The sequence below is a fragment of the Bactrocera neohumeralis genome, chromosome 2, assembly GCF_024586455.1.
Source record: "Bactrocera neohumeralis isolate Rockhampton chromosome 2, APGP_CSIRO_Bneo_wtdbg2-racon-allhic-juicebox.fasta_v2, whole genome shotgun sequence".
Classification (NCBI taxonomy): domain Eukaryota; kingdom Metazoa; phylum Arthropoda; class Insecta; order Diptera; family Tephritidae; genus Bactrocera; species Bactrocera neohumeralis.
Window position 1 is genome coordinate 91457527 of NC_065919.1, and position 21947 is coordinate 91479473.

Genomic DNA, 21947 nt, shown 5'->3' on the forward strand with positions numbered 1-21947 from the left:
AATCTTATTACACCTTGCCTTGTCGCTCGGCGATTGGCGTACCGTATTACCGTTGCAATTTATTTCACATTTTGGCTGTTGTTATATTTATGCCAACAATTTATGTTGTATTAAATGTGACATGTAATGATTTTTACAATATTTAATTTGTCTATGAAAAAATAATAACATACATATGCACATATGTTTAGTATAAAGCCATATTTTAAATGATTTATATCTTAATATGCTTCCGTAGCCGTGTGCAAGAGTAGAAATATTAAAAATATATTTTTTATATGTACATATTGTCAGCTTGTGCTTCAGCCCAAGATTACGCCGACGGACGTTTGAAATGATTTTACGAAATATTTAACACACATACAAGCGTCCGAGTTTATATCAATATAATTTGAAAATATTGCGCAAAGTGCGATTTATTTGTTGTTGAATGCTAGAAGAGGGTTCTTCCCCGTCATCTTTTAAAAGAGTATAAAAATTTAAAGACTGTGGCGTCATACTCAATGATATGTACTGCTGGCATTTACTCGCACTAAAACAACAAACAAATGTATGAATTGCAAAGGGCAGTAGCATCAGCTTTGCTGTCACATCTACTTGGAAGAACTTAGTGCGTTCGGGTAGAATAGAAGCACTTCCATATAATCGTAACAAAGTATAATAATAATATTTATTTGTTACTACCAAATTTTTGCTCTTAGCTCAATTAATCCCTAATTAAAATACTAAACTTGAAAGTAATCATCGACCACTACATCTGTGGAATTCAGTTCACTGGTACTTTGCACTTTTGCTGCTGGTCTTTCATGTCCTGATTTTGGCGTAAGCCCATTTGCTGTTGACTTTAACAACACTATCCTGTCGGAGTTTGTTGTTGTTGTTGTTGCTGTCGACGAGGCGCTTGCACTGCCGGCATCGTTTATTCCTGCAGTGGCATTGTGTGTTTGTGTACGCAGCTCTTCTGGCGTTAGGGGACTACTGCTGCTCAGGAGTGTATCGGAATATTCGGTCTGTAGCCTCTCGTATGGGTTTTCATTTTCTGTATTTGTATAGCAGACGGTTTCGTAATTTGGATCTGCTTCGCTGCCGGTAAGCGATTCATATTGTGAAGATGTCGATGGAGTTTGTCGTGAACTCATCGAGCTGGCTGTGCTGCCACTACCGCTGCCGGTTAGCACATTGGTGGATGACAAAGTGGAGCTGTTGGCTAGCAATGAGGATGAGTTGACCGATGAAGGTGAGGTGATCGCTAGAGTATCATGTGTGCCACTAGAAATAACACTCACGCTTTGAGCAAGTGTGCCCATTGACGAATGCAGGTTATTACTGAGTGGCAGTTCAGAGGCTGATTGCGGTATTCGCGGCGCTTCAGCAATGCGAGCATAGTGATCGGAGTCTTCGGTATCTGGGGTGGCGCCAATTATTTCTGCTTTCGATTCGGCGATGCTGGCATAGTTGTGATTGGCATCAGTTGCAATTATACTGTAACCACCTGTGGCTCCTTCTTCGATTTCTTCACCTTTAACTTTGCTATAGCCATCTGTAGAATCTTCGTCGACGGCCAAGGACTTTCTTTCGTTAATTTTAGCATAGCCATCATCGGAGAGCCCAGTAGACTTCGGTCCTTCAAGCACTTCGTAATTGGGATCATAGTCAGAAAATTTCTTCCCTTTATCTACTTCGGAATGATTTAGTTTAGCCGGCTTCTGTAACGTTTCATAGCCGGGATCGCTGTTGTTCGTTGTATCAAGCGGCACGGCAATAGTCTCATAATGTTTGTCACTACTTATGTCTGACTCTATCGGTGGTTTTATTTTTGCTGAAGGCGGATTGGTCATTTGTACTAAAATAATGAAATAAAACATAATTAAATATTTATCTGGTTATTAAAGCTTTTTTGAAGACAGTGAGTGGTAAAATTTAATTTTACTTATAATAAAATGATCCAGTGCAAAAGAACATGCAAACCTCGCTACTTGCTACACCATTTGTTATCGAAATCGTTTTAATAGAGTAAAAAGTAATGATGTGTATAAGTATATGGCTCTGTAACATTATATATGTATGTATGCCCTCATAAGTATATATGGTCCTATTTGGTGACAAACAATTGTACATATCTCCATATGTGTATCTATGTTATATATGTATTAAACTTGTCATTTTTATTTTTAATTAAGTAGAATCAATTCTTAAATTATGTTTTTAATTAAACATCTATACAATTATTTTATATTTTAGGAGTTGAAAAGTGACTTGGTCGTGTGTGATAGTAAAGAAAGTAGAAAGTCAGTGTTTTTGTGGATGTACCAAGAAGCAAATCCAAAAATTTTAAACTTGGGTAAAAGCATGCGAATTTCATGATCATAAAAAGGTTATGAAGTATTATCGGAAATAATTGGGGATTAGTAACTAGCGTTTATATACTAACCGCTGCTTCCAAATAAAAATTGCTGAATTTTTCGTTGACTTAAAAGTAAAACTGCTGAAATATCTCATTTACGCGCAACTAAAGGGATATTTTTTCAGTTTTGGAAATTTTATATAGTTTGATAGCGAGTTGGAGGGAGTAGGAGGAGAGAGAGAAGGAAATAATTAAATCAATTGTACATCGAAATAGAAAATACTTAACATACGTCAAATCTTTCTCATTTATGTACAAAAACAATAACCTATAATAGACTACAAGCTACTTACACATCTCTTTTGGCCGTTCTTTATGCAATATACTGCTATAACAATCCGATTTTCGATTTTCTAAAGCTGATGCTCGGTGTAGCCCATCCGCAGGTATTGTTTCATATCCATGATCCTTGGCACCATAACTGTTGCTGCGGATGCGACTTTTATCGCCGGAGGCATTTTGAATTGAAAATACATTAGCACGATTCAATTCCATAAGCTCTGCTGCAGCCATGTCTAGTGGACTAATTCCGAGGTGATCACCACCTTTGCGGGCCATTACAGGAGAGCTGTTCTGAGAGGAAGTTGAGTGATGCGACAATTTGTTCTTCTTCATCACCTGAAATTGAGTTATATTTATAAAACAGATGGACAACGCGACGCTAATTCAAATTTGACTTTTGGACTGTACTAAATTTTAGTGCTAACCTTAGCGTACATTCCTTCGATATCTTTGGACGGACTTAGACTTTTGGTTTTATTCTTTTGCGGTGAGCTGTCGACTGCATTAGTTGATCCTGTTGAAGTGGGGACTATTGTATTCGAAACCGCTGTTAAAATTCCACTTAAATTTAATTCTCCAGTACCGCCGCCACATTCAATGACAGATATAACCGAACTTCGACCCGAGGTGATGTTCGATTTGGGAGTTGGTGGCAGCGGAGAGTTGGCTTGGCGTTTTTCTGGTTTTGGTGAACCTAATGTACAAATCGAAGAACTGTTGTTTGATGACGAGGACGCCTGTCTGGAGTGCTTTTGTGTGCGTAAGCTGTCTATAGGTGGTGGTATCGGGGTAACGTGTTCAGAAATAGGCCTAGAATGGCTCTGACTACCAAATGTGGTTTGTTGATTATGGTGGTTTGATGCAGATACTGCCATCGCTGTATTGTCTGTTGATTGTGCTTTTTTAACAACCGCTTTATTAGAATTCGGATTTGTGTTATTGCTAATGTTATTGATTTCCACCGATACCACCATAGAATTAGTTTGCATGGGCTGGATTTGTGCATATGTCTCCGAGCCGCTTGTGTAAATGTCAGTCAGGACATTTGGATTGCTGCGAATATTCGGATCTTCGATTGCAGCATAAGTTTCATCTGCACACGGAAATAATACAAATAAATTAGTAACATTTGTGTACATTTAAACATTTGACAAAACTCTTTATCTAACCTGAATCGTCTGACACTGTTGCATAGTGCGAATCATTTGTTTCACGGGTCAAAGCTGCTACTCGCTGGGATTGTTTTGGAGGTTGCTGAGCTAGAATATTGGCTAGAGGCTCTCGAACGCTGATACTAGTATAACCTTCTAGAAAAAACCGTTATTTTTAAAATACAAAGCATATAAGTATATGAATGGATTTTACTTGAAGAATCTTGGGAATCACCACTAAAGTGTTGACTTATTATGGGCGGTGTCATATAAGGAAGATCTTGACTCGCTGAGATCATGCCTGCGATAGCCGAGGCAGCTGGAATTTCAGCGTGCGATATTGAATCGTTAAGATTTTGTGAAGCACTGCTGTGATTTGAGTTACGCGAAACTGTGCCATTTAGCTGAGGAGGCTGACTACTGTGAATGGCGTTACTATTACTGTTACCAGCAGCTACTATGGCAGCTGCAGCGGCTGCTGCGGAAGTTGACGGAGGGTTTACCTGGGCATAGGGGTGTTCCGCATTGCGAACCTTCAACATAGATTTAGAGTAAATACATAATAATCGCTTGTAAATATTAAATGTTAAAATGAAGGGAATATTTTGGAAAATCACTCTTACTTTAGCATAGTCATGGGGCGGATTCCTAACCCTTGAATAGGGTGAACTAATGTCATCTGCTTGGCTTATGGAACTGTGCTGAGATACGCTTATTTGTTTCTTCAAACTCGGTGCAGCTGAAATTATTAAATTTCACGTAAATAATTATATTATACGACAATTATTAATATTATAACTATGCATATGTGATAATTAGTATAATTAAATGAATTTATAATCATCCATTTGACTTACGACTATGGTTTTGGTCGTTTTCCTCAACCAAATGGTTCTTATCCGCCACAGTCTCATAGAGTTCAGATCCGTTGTCGCCATTACCTTCTACAATTGGTATGTCCGGTAGACTTCGATGAGCTGCAGTACTTGCTCTGGTAATTAAGCGAACACATTCAAGATTGTTTTTATAAATTTCTTCTATATAATTACCGTTTTTCTGAATCAGTGGTTGAAACAGCAGAAGTATTTAAGTCCGTTTGTGATTCACAACTTGCTAACACCTTAACTTCGATTATGTCATCTGGGTTAGTCATTTTGACCATTCCTTCTAATCCTCCCAGCTCATCTCTAAAACAATAAGTATATTGACTCTATTTAAAAAATGATATAATAATATATTAAAAAATAATTTATTGTTGAAAGAACATTAAAAGTGTTATTATAGGATTGGTGGCTACACATATACACATTTATCCATGCATTGTAAAGGTAAGCCCTGAGTTGCACTTTATTTGTTGACGTAGCCATTGTGGCGACATTCTATGAGAAATTGTATGAATATATATGTACATATGTATACAATATTGACGAATTATTGTTGTTTGTGCTTCTAAGCTTTAAATTCCAATTAGCACACGGATATCTCAAACAGGAAACTTTCTTTGAAACAAAATCTAGTAATGTGGTCAATTCGACTTACTTTGTAGGTTGTCGCCTGCACCAGAGACACGCCGCCATTAGCACCATTGCCGTCAATGTTACATTCACTGTTAGCAAAACAGCGTAGTAAAACGCGGCATCTCCAGTACTTTCCCTCGACTTCATTGTGGCCAAAGGGGTTTTGCTGCCGTTTACAAATATTCTTAAGAGTCGCTTCCTTTGCGCTTTTAAGCTGATTTTGATTATATTAGTATTTTTTTGGACTTTTACTACATTTGAAATTGTTTGCACTAATACTTATCGTAATGCACACTCATTAAGTGACTTGATGCACCTTTCACTCTTGAATAAAAACATAAATATTTCGGATACGTTGATTTGGTTTTTTATTGTCTGCACTGATTTTCAGACGCAGATGACTTATATATTTCATTGCACGATTTCGAACCGTTCTTTAGTTGAAAGTACATTTTAGTTTTGTGGAATCGGTTTTATTATCCAAAAACTAAAGAAACAAAATTTTTCAACCAATATTTTGCACACGCACACACCCGAAACTCGACGCTGACAGAATCGCATTTGCGTCGACGTCGTTGCTTGTCAAAACGCAGTGGCTGTCATGTTTTCTTTTATGTTGCCACGTGTTTAAAAACTAATGAGATATTTCTTAAACAGGGAAATTGTTTACTTCAAATATTGTAAATTAGGCTTCACTATATTTAAATGATGGACATTGCCGTGTTATATTAACAACCTTTTTAAAATATCCTGAATGATGCTGAAGACCTCACCAAATGTGAATACTAACTTTTTAACATTCAAAGTAGAATTGCCAACTTCAGTTTCAAAGCGAAGGCTCTATAAGTTGAAGATCCCTTAAGATATACTTATGCGTTGTTCATTGAAATAGTGAAATAAGTTTTGAGTAATTCGGGACTTACTTCACTTTTATAGTGAGTAACGGTACATATATCAGAGAACGTATATTTTATAGAGAAGGTCCAACAACGGACAGGCGTGTAAACTGTCAAAAGCTAACAAAATGCGATGGGTGCATTTCACCACAGCTAGCTAAAAGTGTAAACACAATGGCTACGACAGACTGCAAACTACATCTGTCAAATATTAAAATACACACGTTCTTATGGGCAGTGTTATTTTGACAGCTGCACGACTACACGACTGCAGGCCGACAGTTGTCGTTCTCGCTAACTTCAATATCCTCTTATTTTTGCCAACGACAGTACGACGACAGTAGAGTTGACAGTAGAATGGAAGATAGAAAGAGGAGGTAGAGTGGTGATGCCACTAATATGTAAAATGTAAAATTATTCACAGCTCTAACAAACTTGATGTTATTTTACAAATAAAAGCATAAAATAGCTATATTATAGCTCTATTATATCATTTGTAATAACAATTGATAATTTAAAGCAAAAATATTGACCTATTTACTTATTTTTTGCATAAAAAATTTCACTTTGAACAAAATATTAAAATTTCATTGAAGTGAAAGGTATTAGTATGGCCACAACGAAATTGTGTACATACAAAATGGACAACTGCGTTGTTTTGTGTACATGCCGGCCATTGTGTTGTTGTTGCTTCTCAAAATGTACATGTAGTAAGATGAACAACGACGTTTTCAGTTCACTGTCGTGCCGCTGCAGTCTGTCGTAGCCATTGTGTTTACACTTTAAGAAGGAGAAATCTTAACAGTGGCGCGTGAACAGAGCTGAGCCAGAGAACATAAAACATAGAGAAGGTGCAGGTTCGATGTCGAACAATTTATAAGATTGGAGTAAGGAATTCACCTCACAACTTCAGAATTCACGATGTGAAATGTTAACATTTTTAACAGTTCTCCACATACTCAAACAGAGAATATGAAGAGAAATAATATACGTACGGCTTATGATGCCATAGCATGTCCATATGCGCAATCAGGGAATATCGAAGAAAAATAAGTTCTTTGATATTCCATTTTTAACAGCGAAAAATGTGTACAAATACAGCTCTCTCACATACTCATGAATATAAAATATACATACATATGTATGTATGCTCCTTATGATACTCCCTACAACAGCGTTGTGATATTTCCATGCTTCAATTTTTTCTTTCGCAATGTATGCAAATATGTACATATGTATGTATGTATGCTTTTGCGTTTCGCCGTCGGCATTTCCATATTGGCATGTAATAATTATGATATGAGTATAGTTTTGTATGAATGCATGCATAGTACTATTTACAGTCTATTTAGACTTGTATATTCAATAATTTTATTTGATTTTTACATAATATACTATACTAATAAATATTTTTGTATTATGTTTCTTAGTAATAGAAATTGAATTTATCACAACAATATATATAAACATATCGTCTATCATATTAATCTTACTATCTACCCATTTGATTGCATGTACATATGTACTTATGTATACGCATGTGCGCATTCAGAAATTCAAATCATGATTTTATCACTTATCAGTACATACATATGTATATTACATGCGCGCGCATTAATTTGCATGTTCATGCATTCATATATATTTATATGTACATATATTTGTATACACTTCCGAACAACTAATGCATAAGCATACAAACATACATATGCGTACACATGTGAATATGTCACCAACAAAAAATTAAAACATTGTTCTACAAAAACAACAATTGCCTAAATAGCATAAGCATGGCAAGCCAATATGGCAGCCGAATTGGCGAAGCTCAAATGTAGTAAATTTTACAGCAATAACAATTTCATTCATAAACGCAGGCGCAAATTCCACAAGCAACCTCGCTTCATTCATAGAAACAGACGCCGTAACATCTCCCCGAGCATGCCTTTGCCCACAAGCGTCTTTTCGCGACGATGGCAAAAGCTAAAAATCATAAATGGAACAAGTTTCTGACGCTTCTTCACAGAAAGAAGTGACAAAAGTGGCAACATAGCCGTTGTCGATTTACAATATTTGTCTAAAATATTTTTCCGTGACTCGCAAAAATCTGCGTCGATATGTATGCACGCTCATACATCTTCATACATATTTACGCTAGCTTGTGGGCGACGCTGTTCGAGCAGCAAGGGAAGCGGTAACAATCGGCGATCGTTTGTTAGTTTCTTTCTACCAACAACACAAAGTTGTGGCGCTTTACCGTCGCGTCAGCGTTTCGGCACATAGAAGTACTGAACACAATGAGCGCGACCGACTGCAAACGAATATATAAGAATACGTACGTTCTTAGAGACACAGTTATTGAGCCAGCTGCACAACTACATAATTCCGACCTACAATGTTAACAAATGCGGCGAATTCCCTTTCACGAATCTATCAAATGTTCGCAGTCGAACCTGCACCTTCTCTATGTTTTAAGTTCTCTGGCTGATGCTACTTGAAACCATTGTGGTTTTTGTAGAGCAATATTCGTAGTTTTTGCGGGTGACATACTTATCTACATGTGAACGTATGTATGTTGTGTATGCATTATTTGTGTGGGAATGTCATGCGCACATATTTACATGCGTACTCATATTTGTATGTTGGTTGGTATACATTATTTGTTCGGCAATGTCGTACACATATGCATGTACAAACATATAGAGCAGTGCGCGCACACTTTTTACTGATAAATGACATTACGATTTGAATTTGAATTGTACTTACATACATATGTGCATGTGAGATATGTAGATGCGTATGAAAATTAAATGACATATTATTGTAATATGTATATTAAGTTTTTATGATATTATGATATCATCATATCTCATATACATACATATACATACATATGTATATTATATTTACAAACATATTCATATACATATGAAATTATAATATATTCTCAAACATAAGAAATATTTTTAATAAATAACTCTTAATTGCACATTAACTTCAAATATTGTTTGGAAAATAGCATAATTTATTTAGAATGATATAAATTATGCATATATTCATAGAAATACGCAAAATGATAATCACATCAATTAACATGATGGCATATGAGCATATAAAAATATAAGCAAAAGTCCAACATACGTCTGTAATAGCAATGCATGTTTCTGAGCACAATTTTCATTAAATGCTCAGCTCTGTTCACGCGCCACTGTTAAGATTTCTCCTTCTTAGCTAGCTGTGGTGAAATGCACTCATCGCATTTTGTTAGCTTTTGACAGTTTACACGCCTGTCCGTTGTTGGACCTTCTCTATAAATTTACGTTCTCTGGCCTGTCCGTTGTTGGACCTTCTCTATAAATTTACGTTCTCTGCTAACGGAGTTGCTTCACTTTTGCATTGAAAGACATGAAAAATTGTAAGCTCACTACGATTTTTTTTTTATTTTGTTGTTACAATAACTATTAAAATGACCGAATCATGTACATATGTATATCTGACATCCTTGAAATGGTGGCCTTCAAAGTTTTGATCCGTAGTTGATTTTATTAGAGACTCTTGCAGAACTGAACTTTGCTTCGAGATTTGCTATTGCTTTCCATGTTATTGGAAAACAACCCATTTCTATGTTGTCACTATGTCACTTATCAACAAATGAATATTAATACATACATATATCCATATACGTACACATACATTGGAATTAAAATAAATTATTCGATTCGCCGCTTCTCAGTTCGCAATGTTTCTTGAGCATCGGACTTTTGTCTAAAAATGTATAATATATGTTAAAATAAGGAACGTTTGCTATTCTCTCACGAAGTCAAGATCCATTTTTATGCCGGTTTATGAAATACATACATACATACATATGTATGTACATACCAGCCCTAGTTTTAATTCTGCTTTCAAATGGAACTGAAATCTATATAAGCATAGTAGAGAGTTGAAGTTTTTGAAATACGATTATTCTCGAATAAAAAACTGCTCAATTTAAAAAAAACACAATTATTTTGTTACAACGAAGCCTAAGCATGACTGTGAAAATTGTACATGTTTAAGTTATGCTATTTTTTAATTTACACATTTGAAAAGTTTTATTTTTGGGAATGGCTAAAATTAGAAGGTGGATTTCTCAACGCTCAGAAATTGCTCTTTGAGAAGAAATAGCGTCAGTTGTGTTTTTATGTTTGATTGGAAGTGCATGCGAATATTCCGGAAGATTTCGAGTGTTGCGATATACATACATACATACATATAGGACATAAATGCATATTTTTTTATTATTTATGGAAGTATATGACTGTAAATAACGGCACACAGCGTCGATACAATTGTATCGCAATCAGACTGCTTAAATAACTCATAGAAACAAGTGAATTCCTTTGAAGTTCAACACGATTTGTGGACAAAAAGTATCATTGTATTTGGTTCAGAACTAAATCCTCCAGAAGTAATGGCAACGGTAGAGAAACAATCGTCGGAACAACATGAGGGCGATGTCACTTGCTTGGCATACCACAACAGCCAGCTGTTCTCTGGCGGCGCCGATGGCAAAATCAAAGTTAGTACAATGTTTAATTAGTGCCATTGCAAATGAAATGCAATAACCAACAAAATATGTACAAAGGCTAATGTCCCATATGTCAAATAAATTTCACGACAAGTCATGGGAACATATGCAATGTTGTTGTAGACTTCGTTAATGTAATTCCAATGAATGTTTACTGTTACAGATTTGGGATAATGATTTGAATCTAATTAAATCCGTGGATGCGCATGACAGTTACATATACGCGATGGCAATAAATTCGAATAACGGTAAACTATACTCCAGCAGCTGTGATGGTTGTGTGAAATTTCTGGCACCACCTTACGACCAAACGGAGCAGCTTTTCTGCTGCGAGGATGTCATCCAAGCGATGTACTGTGACGGTGATATTTTGTATACGGGTGATGAGAAGGGGGTCGTTACGAACTGGATAGATGATAAAATCAAATTCAAATATAATCTGGTTGAAGAGGTGAAGTCGCTGGGGGCTGAGAAATCTCTTATATATACAGTTCGAGATTTGGACGTGGTGGTGTCGGACATGATTGCTGGCAAATCGGGCAAATACAGCAACAAGGCTGTGTTGCCGGGCAAATCGCCGTTGGCGCTAGTTGGTCCTGTGATCGATGATAAACGCACTTTCCTTGTGTTCGCCGATCGTAGTGGGAAAGGATTGTCTCTCGTGAAGAATCTGCCACAACAAAAATTCGAAAGTGTTTGGAATTTAACGGTAAGCAATAATAAGATGTGATAATTTCGCGTCAACCAACTTTAATGTTAGTTAAATCGAATTTCGGGAACGGCACATTCTCGCAAGCCTTAAGTGGTTACATTGTTTCGATTCATGCCAGTTGGGACGACAATCACATTCATAAATATTCTACGAACAGATAAAAGCAAGGTTAGATCGTCGAAATTCCAGTGAATTCCGTTAATCGTGGTAATTTAATTGAAAGCAATCAAGATAAAACATCCCTGTGGGAGGACAATCAAAGTAATGCTTTCAAAACGCTTTGACATGATCAATGACTGTGGAAGGCAACGAAAGCTCTTAACTTCCTTCATGGTTGAAGAAGACCCAAACAAGATGTTCTGCAGAGTGGTGTGCATTCTCATTTACGTGTAATTTTTATGTTTCGAAACTTTCACTATTATCAGGGGGAATTTTTTCACCCTATTCGTTGATGATTGTACGATTTTTCACCCTTAACCACAAAAAGAAAATACTGAAATACAGACCATACATACAAATGTTTTGCGGGCAAAGACCGCCTATACTCTAACTACCTATGATCTCAACCCGTCGAAACCGTGCGTTTCCCGGGACATCTGCTTTACGTCTTCTTGCATCCATGAAAAAAAAGCTCATCAATTTCGAGTTCCAATCTGAATTGTGTTCTGTATTTTCAGAATTGCCACGAGTTGATCATTCAAGCGATCTGCGGAGACGAGAACACCGTCTACAGTGGCGGCTATGACAACAAGGTAAAAGGTTGGACCAATTTGGAACAGGCGGTACCCACACCTCTTGGCGAAGTAGAAGTCGGCAGTTGTGTGAATGCGCTGGTGTGTAGCGGGAACAAGCGGGTTTTCATTGCCACATCAGATGGTTTTGTGCGAAGAGCCAAATTTGTTTAGTTTTAATAATAGGGGAACGACTTCTGTTCTATAAAAATAAATTTCACATTAGAAAAAACAATTTTACATTAAAATTTAAAGGAAACTTAGTCTAAATCTGTATATTATATTGGAAGAGGAAGAAAGAATTGCAGGTTTGCTAAAAATACAAGTATTTTTTCATTCAAAATATTTTTTATTAGCTGCTCTTGGGTTATTTTGCAAAAAAACATTTATGTTTTAACAAGTTGCAAAATTTTCCACTTTTCTTGTACATTACAAAATGCCTGTTGCTAATTGAGTTCATAAGCAGTATATTAAATAATGTTTATAGTTTCTTTCAACATAGCTCTTTCGATCACCATTCACATAAGCTTGTCCATATACTGGAATTTCCATATTCTATTTTCATAAATTAAATGTATAAATATCACAAAAGGTAGTGTGCACTTAAAAATGTGGTACAAACCGAAATAAAACATTTAAATTTGTATGTTAAGCCAAGATCAGGTTACCGTAATTTGTGCCAAGGATTGAAAACGTAAGATGGCAAAGTTATTCTTCGTTTAACGCGCGAATTTATAATTTTTGCTTGCACCGTTGTTCACCAGTAAAACACATACGCACACACACTTATTCAAATAAAAAAATTCAATATAACCTCATCAGTATTTTTTTTGCCATTTTGAGGATTGTCTTTATGCTTGATTTTTTAAGATTCTCGACGCTTGAGTATCTAATTGTTTTCTAGGTTAAGCAAGCTTACTCGTAACTTAAATTTACATGAAAATACAATTTGGTTACGCAATCGATAACGTTTCTGCTCTGCCGCAATCACTAAATACTTGAATTTGCTCAGTTATTGATATAAATAATTTTTTGGTCTATCTGATGGTATTTAATTATAGTAGATATATCGAAACACATGTAAACAGTAATATTTCTAACACATCCACTTAAATATTAAATATTTATATGCAACTTTGGTTTCGCAATATGCCATCAGCTCATTGCGGGACATTTAATACTTTATTTTGTAACTCTGTATAATACATTTAATATTTAACTACCAACATTCTGCAGATCCACTACTTTTTTGTACAATTCCCCCGACCTGTGTCCTAAATCCCTGCGGTGAAGCAACGAACTAGTTAGGAAAAACACGAATCGAAAATGAACTGGTCCGAGGCCAACGGATTTTTGCAATTATTCAACAATTTTTGAACACCGATTAAATATATATAAAGAAAAGTTAAATAAAATTTCTAGCCATTAAAGTATTGGGTAGCCGAAAAAGTCTTTTCGTATTTCTAATTAAACTTCAACTTATTTTTTTATATTTATAGTGATAAATAAATAAATAAACAAGTTTGTACCATTTTGGTCGACCACTTTTTGCCATTTTGTCGCTAGAGACATTATTCCATCAGTGTAAATCGAAATTTCGAAATTCACAAACTTCATTGGCGGCTTGTGTGGCATTTTTCCCTTTTTTTATACAAAAATTTCAAAATATAGCGAATTTCTTCATTATTTTCATTCATTTTTGAACAGCTGTAACTTTTTTTCAACTCCCCCGAATTTAATTTTTTTGGTTAAATGAAGCGTAAAATCGCACATTTCCGACACTATATGGTATGACAAAATACGAAAAGACTTTTTCGACTACCCAATATAATAAGTACTTGTACAATAGGTATTCTAGTTTAAGTCCATCTAAAGCAATCAATAAGTTAACCTCATAAAACCATTTCAGAAAGCTATGTGGGGTGCAAATGGAATACCGTGTTATTAGATGTTTGGAGTTGAGGAGATCAACATTTCAAAAATTACAGTCAAACATCGCTTTTACGACAATACTGTGATTCTTGCTTTTCAGTTATATTGTTACCAACTGGTTCATTTCACTGCAGGAATCCTAAATACCTATAATTTGTGTGCGTAGGTAAGAGGGATTACAAAATACCCGTATTTGCCAATAACTTCAAAGCGCTTCGCCACTCATCTACCGCGTCAATCGGCTAATTCCTTTCCGAACGGCAGTTACACAAATTTTCCACAGAGAATTCCTTTGTAGAATCTTCTTCTTTACTAGCGTAGACACCGCTTACGCGGTTATAGCCGAAAGCACTCAAGAGCCTCTTTTGTAGAATACTTGGGAGAATAGTGCATATGGAAACCTTTGAAAATGTAAGAAATGTCAAAGGAAACAGTTATTTGAGAATGGTGGGAACCCCCTTTATTCTATTTTCGCGCGAAAGCAGCGAAATTTCCACTTTGTAGATTTGGTTTTGCTAAACGAATGAGGAACGCACATTAACTCGGCAATCTATATACTATCACTTTTCCTTTGCAGATCTATCATTCGACCTAACCTAGTTTTTTATTTTCATAAATATCAAATAAAGTATATTTTTATAACTAAACTCATATTCATAATGCATATTACATACGATATTTAAACAAGATCCGCTTGGATAGTTTATACAAGTATTGCTTTTTGACTACATATCTATTTAACTAGCACATCTGATGGTATGTACATCAATTTAACACATATATATGCACATTTTAATACTAAATTCAAAATTTATCTTTTTCTAAGTGTTATGAGGTGATGCTATCTACGCGTGCGATCGCACATGTTTGCTCAAGTTCAAATACATAATTCGCTAAATATAATTAAGTACATACTTATTCAACGTCCATTGGTCTATTCTGCAGTATGTATGTGTGGCTCATTCGGCCGTACATGGAATTTAACATAATGATGTTTTCGCTAACTTTAACTTACAAATTCATATCACATAAACTGTTTGAAGTGCTCTCGTTTGCTGAGTAAGGTAGAAAGAAGCACGAGCTGCTGATATTACACTACAAATTTTCCATGGTACACACGCTGCTATGCCTGTGAGCAGGTGGTGTACCATGGACAAGGAACACAAACTTACTACATTTTTGCATGAGCACTCGCCACTTTGGCGTACTACACGTAGTAGGCGTCGTAGGGGTTGCGCTTGCGCAAACACGGAATCACACATTCCAGTGTATTGCGGAAGGCTTCGCGAAAGTCCCGGTTAAAATAGGCGTAGATCAGCGGGTTCAGTGTGGAGTTGAAGTAGCCGATCCAGAAAAGCACCACGACGACTACATCCGGACAAGGGCAGGCCGCACCGCACAGAGAAGTTATTACATACCTTCAAAGGAAGCAAAACAAAATGGGAAATGGAAAACATATTTATATAATATATAGATGTACATATGTATATCGATAAATGTTATTGTAAAAAGTTGTGGATAGATGGGTTACTGTCGACTCCAAATATAGTGGTAAGTTTTTATGAATTATTTATATTGTTAAATCGTCTATTATGGTTCTACTCACCACAGGAAGAATGGCAGCCAGCAAAGCAGGAACACACCCATTATGATACCCAAGGTCCGCGCAGCTTTGTGTTCAGCCTTCCAGCCTTTCGTCGGTCGCACCGAGCCGCCTAGAAAGTACAAAAATTTCATCCATGTAAATGCCTGTGTGCATGACACTTCTAAGCAAAGGTTATTGGAAATAAAATGTGTAGACACGCGCATTCGTACATATATACAAGTCTATTTAGTATTTTTGGTGTAGTGCAACTTAAGATTTTAAAGTTTATTTGCGAAACATATAGTCAGCTACATACATTCTGGATTAGAGGAAACAACTTCAAGCAAGCATTTAAGCAAGATTTCTGGAGTTCAAAATGGGCTATGAAAGATAAGATACTTATGTTGTGAAATATACTCGTGTGCGGTATACTTATGTGCTACGTATGAGATATTAACGAAAGAAATGTAAGTGAGTATTTGCAATGGTACTGATAACGGTAAATGCCTTTTTGAGGCAATAAGTAATAGTAAATATGAGCAGATAAGATCAATGCGAACAATTACAAGCGAGCGAGAGAGTTAGAAAAGGATGGAAGGAGCAAAGCACCAATAAAGTTTACCAAAATTTAGACTCGTATGAAAAACAGAAAACTTAGTCGTTATACAAGTACATATTTTGAGAAGAATCTGATTACCGTATGTGCATTTATCCCTTTACATTTTATGACTGATAGAATTATGTATCACAATTTTCATACTTTCCGTCAAATAAATTTTAATGCCATTTTAACTCATAAAGACCCGATTTAACCAATTCTTATTAATTCCATTTCAATTTAACAAAACAAATGTCCAAAGTTGTCTGGTTAAGTTCTGGTTAAAAAAAGCTTCTCTACCGAAAAAGGAGTATTGGTTAAGTTAACCAGAACTCAACTGACAGATGCTAACCAGACATAGAAAAAACGACCCTAAATACAACCGCAAATAGAAATCGCCTGTTCATTTTTTTAACTCTTCTTGAAAAAGTCACAAATAACTTCGGAATTGTTTTAAATTAATTAGATTTCCTTTGAAGGGGATTTGATTTGTAAGATTTGCTATCCGCTCCAAATCGTTAGTGAGAGAACATGCTACTTTTTTTTACAAGTGGAGTTCGGTTGGTGATAAGACAATACGAAATCCCACATAGGAAACGGCAGTGATATGCAAAATAGTTTAAAACTGAATACTTTTTAGAAAAAAAATATTTATACATATTAATAAAAAATTAAGTAAATAACTTTATTAGATTATTTCATACCTAACATCTATTAGAGAAGGTCGCTACATATGAGAAACACTTATAAGTACAATAAGACGGAAAGGAGGAATTAAACCGGTTGGTGTGGCTCATAAATAACCGAACTTATATTTCAATCTTACAACATGGAGCGATCTCTATTGCAACATTAAAAAGTGACATTTATCCTCTTTCAAACTCAGTTAAGTTCATATAAATCGGCTGACAGTAAATAAAATTTTGAGTTAAACTTAAAAAAAAGTCCGTACGAATGTTACTACTAGAATATTGGCTGAATGATTAAATACGACTGAAATCAAGAGACAATTAAGAGATTTCTCTCATTAACAATCCTCCGTACTCGCCTGATCTATCACCATGTGACTACTTCTATTTCTTAAACTGAAAACCAAAGTGAAAGAAGTATTTTATGATCGCCATTCAAGCAGTCGTAGCCGAAGTGCTGAAGAACATTCTTATAAATGACATAGAAAAAAAACGTATTTAAGCTCTGGTAGATGAATCCAAATGTTGTATTAAGTCCAATGGAAATGCTATATTCAAAAGGTTCGGTAATTTTTGAGCAAAATTTACATATTTTGTTAGAAAATTATAGAAAATAAGATATAAATAATTTCCTAAAACACTTAAATCCAATGATCGTTATATATTATTTAAATATAATTACATTATAACACAAATAGATTTTCAAAAAGTAAGGAAGGACTAAGTTCCGGCAACCGAACATTTTATACTCTTGCAACTTTCAGGAATCAATCTCGTCTCTTCACACTGATAATTTATTGTATATGTATATAACCCCATACCTATCTAGATTAGTTTTATGTAACCATTATACTCTGTAGCAGCATGTTGCAAGAGTATAAAAATGTGACTCATATGTATAGAAACGGTATTAAATGTTCATTTAGGGTACATTTATAGTTTTCTTTTATGAAAAGTCGTATTTGGCAGAGTTGCTGGGGTTCATGACTTACGTATCTCCACAGTTTCAATAGTGCTGCACCGGTACCCATCGTCGGATTTATGAGGACTTTTTTTAAAACGTACATGTATACCTAAGTTATCTGCGAGTATATACGTGTATAGGCATAAGAATTTATTTACTTGAATATACTTACTTACATATGTATACATAATACAATAGTCACTTTTGCAAAAAGATATTTATATAATATGTATTGTTTCCAATAAAATTGGTGCAATGAACACAAATATTAGGTGCTTTGCAGGGCTAAATATGTACACTCCAATTGTTAGATTATTTCTTCTTGGGGTCGTAACGGTATTTACTAAGAAAGGATTAAGTTAATAGTTTGCTTCCAGAGGATACAATTACAATCCATTCATTTCGGAATTATGTACCTGATCTTAAAATAGTATAAATGTTCTTTGTTTGCCATAAATTGACTACGTGACATATTTTTTTACATACGTACACTTGCCCATATCTATAAAAGAAAGGAACGATCTCATAATAAGATATATTTTTTGCATTAAACAAGCTCTCAAAGAAGATTCTTATACGGATATTAGCGACTGATCCCTCCCCTTAAAATCTCATAAAAATTAGTTGGTGAGCTATTGAGGGCTCTACACTTACTTGAGCTTTGTTATTATAAAGTCGAAAGTTTTCGGAATCTCTAAACGTATTATAGAGAAGTTGAGGTATCACAGTTAATGAAGCTGACGTTATTACGTGAGAGAAAAGAAAAGGTTAATATTGGAAGCCCAAAGTTGTTCAGATGCCTTCTTTTGTTAGTCTAAAACAAATCTTACCAATAGCTCAAATATATTTATTGTATAAATTTTCCTTTTCCCCTTATGAAAAATGGTTTAATTGAAAGAATGGTAAATCATCGATAAATCTACTGACCTGAACTGTACCCCATACATCATTCTCTATTATTTCAGGTAGTATACATTATACCATACATACATATGTATACATATATCATATACGTATGTCAAAACTATTTCTCTATTCTACTAGCATTTGGTTACATTAGTCCGTCTTCCATCCGCGCTCTCCTAGCTTTGGCGATTCGAATTTGAAATACATAACTATATACATACATATGTACGTATGAAATAAGAGGTACTGAATAATCATTTTCATTTCGACGGAAATCAGATCATTTTACATAATTAAGCAAACACTTACATATTTATATTGATATATGAACCAATCAGTTATTTATATGAAAAAATATATATTTACACACAAATACATATACCCATAAAAGTGTTCACATAGAGATTAAAAAATGTAGAAAACGAGATAAAATTACGGTAAAATAGTTCTTCAGTAGGCAAACAGTTGGATAACACAAATAGAGTGGAATGACTTATAGATAATAAAGATAATTTAAAGCAAGAATAACGGCTTAACAGAAAGCAATTCGAAATGCATATGTACATAGAGTATTGTCTGAAAAATTTTGTTTTGTCCGGATTTGGTGAGTCAATCGAAAATCATACAGTACAGACCAATTCTTCAACGCCACTGATGCATACATATTTACATATGCGCTTTTAACACTTTCTCACAGCACGCGTTCTGTACAAAATTCATTTCGGTGATAGGATTACATAGTTAGCGATTAGTTTACGGATCGGTTTCCATAGCGACGCAAATGATTTTGAAAAAATTTGACTTTATCTCTGCGAGTGACCGTCCAAGCATGTTCTCTACAGGTACGTTTCTAATTGGTACTAATGTATATACTTACTCTTGTATGTACACTCTCGTATGCAAGTGAGAATAGGATGTGAATGCAAATAATATTTCTACTAATTACAGATGTTAAGTGAAAAGTACAAGCAGCGATTTGATATCTACGGCCGGTCATTTACGTAAATATGCATGTCTGTATGTGTTTGAATGCATCATTTTTGTTATATTTATATTTTTCATGTACAAATGTAGGAGTATGTGTGTGACCTTTGTACACATCTCCGCAATCACGTGCTCGTCTTAACTACACTCACTCACCGGTAGCGCCGCACTGGCATTCCTCCGACCTTCGCTGGCGGTTCTTGCGTTTGTGCCACCAACGATTCGTGTGCCAAAAACGTTTGTCGCTTCGACTGTGACCCTGTCCCTGACCGCCGGGAACTGGTAAACGCAATTGCGGCCTCGTATTGGCGCCGCATAATTGGCACTTAACGGCCGCCTTATTGACTTTCGCGTTGGCCATATCGGTGCTCTCGTAGCCGACGTTCACAGTATCGAAGGTGATGCACTTGGCTTGGTTGCCACTACCAGTCTTTTGTTCAATCATATTAATGGCCTCTTCCTCATCGACAAATATGCAGATTCCGCCGCGTCGTTTGAGTGACGACTTTTGCGAGAAATCGACTTCTGTTGGCCGCTGCGGCTCTGTTCGTTTGTTTCGGTTGTGCCAGAACAGTCCGTGGTTACCGTTAAACCGTTGCAGTTGGGATGGTAGAAATTCAAGTGGTTACACATAGACACACACATATTCGAGATAAGGTTGGTTGGTATTACAAGACGGATTTTGAAGTTAACAGTTAGTTGGTTGATTGGTTGTTGATTTGTTGTTGTTGGTGGAAGTACGAAAAATATACAGGGTGATATATTGGAATGTTAATTATTTACAATTACTCGATTGGGTGGAGAGGACTCAATAGCTCTATGAGAAAACTAGTTGCAAGATACAGTGGGACAAAAGGCGATAGAGGGGGCGATTAAAAGGTGATTAAATGTTCAATTTTAAGAGTATGAAAGTATGCAATTGAAATATGTAAACATATTTACAATAAGGATGTAAGTAAATTCATAGCATGCAGAACATGCGTGTTTAGTTTTTATGCCGGCTAGATATTCATTTTCAGATGGTCTGGCAGAAGCAACGTTGGATAGAAATACTTTTAACGAATATTTGTTTATGATATGCATTTATGCGAACTGTGTCAAAGGGGTTTTGGATAAAGATGAATTGCTCTTTGTTGATTACTTTCAAGGGTAAAATTTACGTCAAACTCAACCAAGAAAATTAAATTTTCGAAAAAGAATTGAAACTGCAAAATACAAGTACTTAATTTTTATGATTATGCATTCAATATAATGTTATTGTTAGATGTTTATATGCGGCCAGAAACCTTACCTTACGTCTAGGGGCATTAACACAAAACAATTTCCATAATTTCCGCTAACTTCAGTTTTCGACGTATAAGGAAAGTAATTGGACTGAGTAGAATTAAGACAAATTATTGAATCAATCGGTACAATTCTTTAAAAACTTTCACAATAGACTCCTTCTGCGTCGACGCAGAGCTGCCAGCGCGATTTCTAAGCATTGAAGGCGTCACGGAAGGCATTCTCCGGAATAGCCTTGGGAGCCGAGGTGCATGCTGCTTATATCCCCTCTGTCGTCTCAAAATGCTTGCCTTTCATCGGCCTTTTCAAGCAAGGAAACAGAAAAAAGTCCGGGGGTCACATCTGCGCTGTAGGGTGGCTACGGAAGCGTTAGGATGCGGGCCTTGGTTAGGTAGCTGTTCACAAGAAAAGCGGTGTGAGCCGGGGCGTTGTCGTGGTGCAACTTCCAATCGGCTGCCATTTCTTGTCGAACCCGATTGACAACTTCCACGTAAAACTTGGATTTGACGATTTGTCCAGGAGGAACAAATTCATGGTGGACGATGCTTTTGATGTCAAAAAATACAATAAGCATCGTTTTCCCTTTGGATTTGCTCAATCTTCCCTTTTTTCGGCGAGGAGACCCGACGTATCCACTCGGAAGATTGCCTCTTTGTTTCGGGATCATACTCTGACTCTCCAGGTGCGCGGAGACAACTGAGCCGCTCGATCGTTATCTCTTTACCCAATTCAGTCGTTATATAAT

At 35.8% G+C, this 21947-nt stretch overlaps 3 protein-coding genes across 7 annotated transcripts in view; 1 reads left to right on the forward strand and 2 right to left on the reverse strand.

Annotated features, from left to right (window-relative positions):
• Positions 1-396: 396 nt before the first annotated feature.
• LOC126752368 (uncharacterized) lies at positions 397-5913 on the reverse strand. 2 transcript variants are annotated; one of them, XM_050463122.1, is made up of 9 exons: positions 5377-5913; positions 4887-5024; positions 4695-4828; positions 4461-4576; positions 4052-4370; positions 3856-3990; positions 3112-3779; positions 2698-3022; positions 397-1843 (listed from the first exon to the last, which is right to left on the reverse strand). In XM_050463122.1, the coding sequence occupies exons 1-9, from the start codon at positions 5499-5501 to the stop codon at positions 726-728; spliced, it is 3078 nt and encodes a 1025-aa protein (XP_050319079.1). In that variant the 5' UTR covers positions 5502-5913; the 3' UTR covers positions 397-725. The 2 variants fall into 2 exon arrangements, with proteins under 2 accessions (XP_050319079.1, XP_050319072.1); XM_050463115.1 differs by having other exon boundaries at positions 3856-3993.
• A 4108-nt stretch (positions 5914-10021) lies between these two features.
• On the forward strand, positions 10022-12530 carry LOC126752519 (uncharacterized). The gene is made up of 3 exons (XM_050463382.1): positions 10022-10808; positions 10981-11526; positions 12207-12530. The coding sequence occupies exons 1-3, from the start codon at positions 10701-10703 to the stop codon at positions 12432-12434; spliced, it is 882 nt and encodes a 293-aa protein (XP_050319339.1). The 5' UTR covers positions 10022-10700; the 3' UTR covers positions 12435-12530.
• A 56-nt stretch (positions 12531-12586) lies between these two features.
• Positions 12587-21947, reverse strand: part of LOC126752330 (octopamine receptor beta-3R) — a 74928-nt gene continuing 65567 nt past the window's right edge. For 2 of the 4 annotated variants that reach the window (XM_050463052.1, XM_050463060.1), the window contains exons 8-10: positions 20075-20461; positions 15799-15907; positions 12587-15610 (exon numbers count right to left, since the gene is read on the reverse strand). In XM_050463052.1, the coding sequence (XP_050319009.1) occupies positions 15400-15610; positions 15799-15907; positions 20075-20461 (707 nt within the window). In that variant the 3' untranslated portion in view covers positions 12587-15399. Of the gene's footprint in view, positions 15611-15798; positions 15908-18056; positions 18147-20074; positions 20462-21947 lie in introns of all 4 variants that reach the window. The other 2 variants (XM_050463068.1, XM_050463076.1) reach the window with 2 other exon arrangements.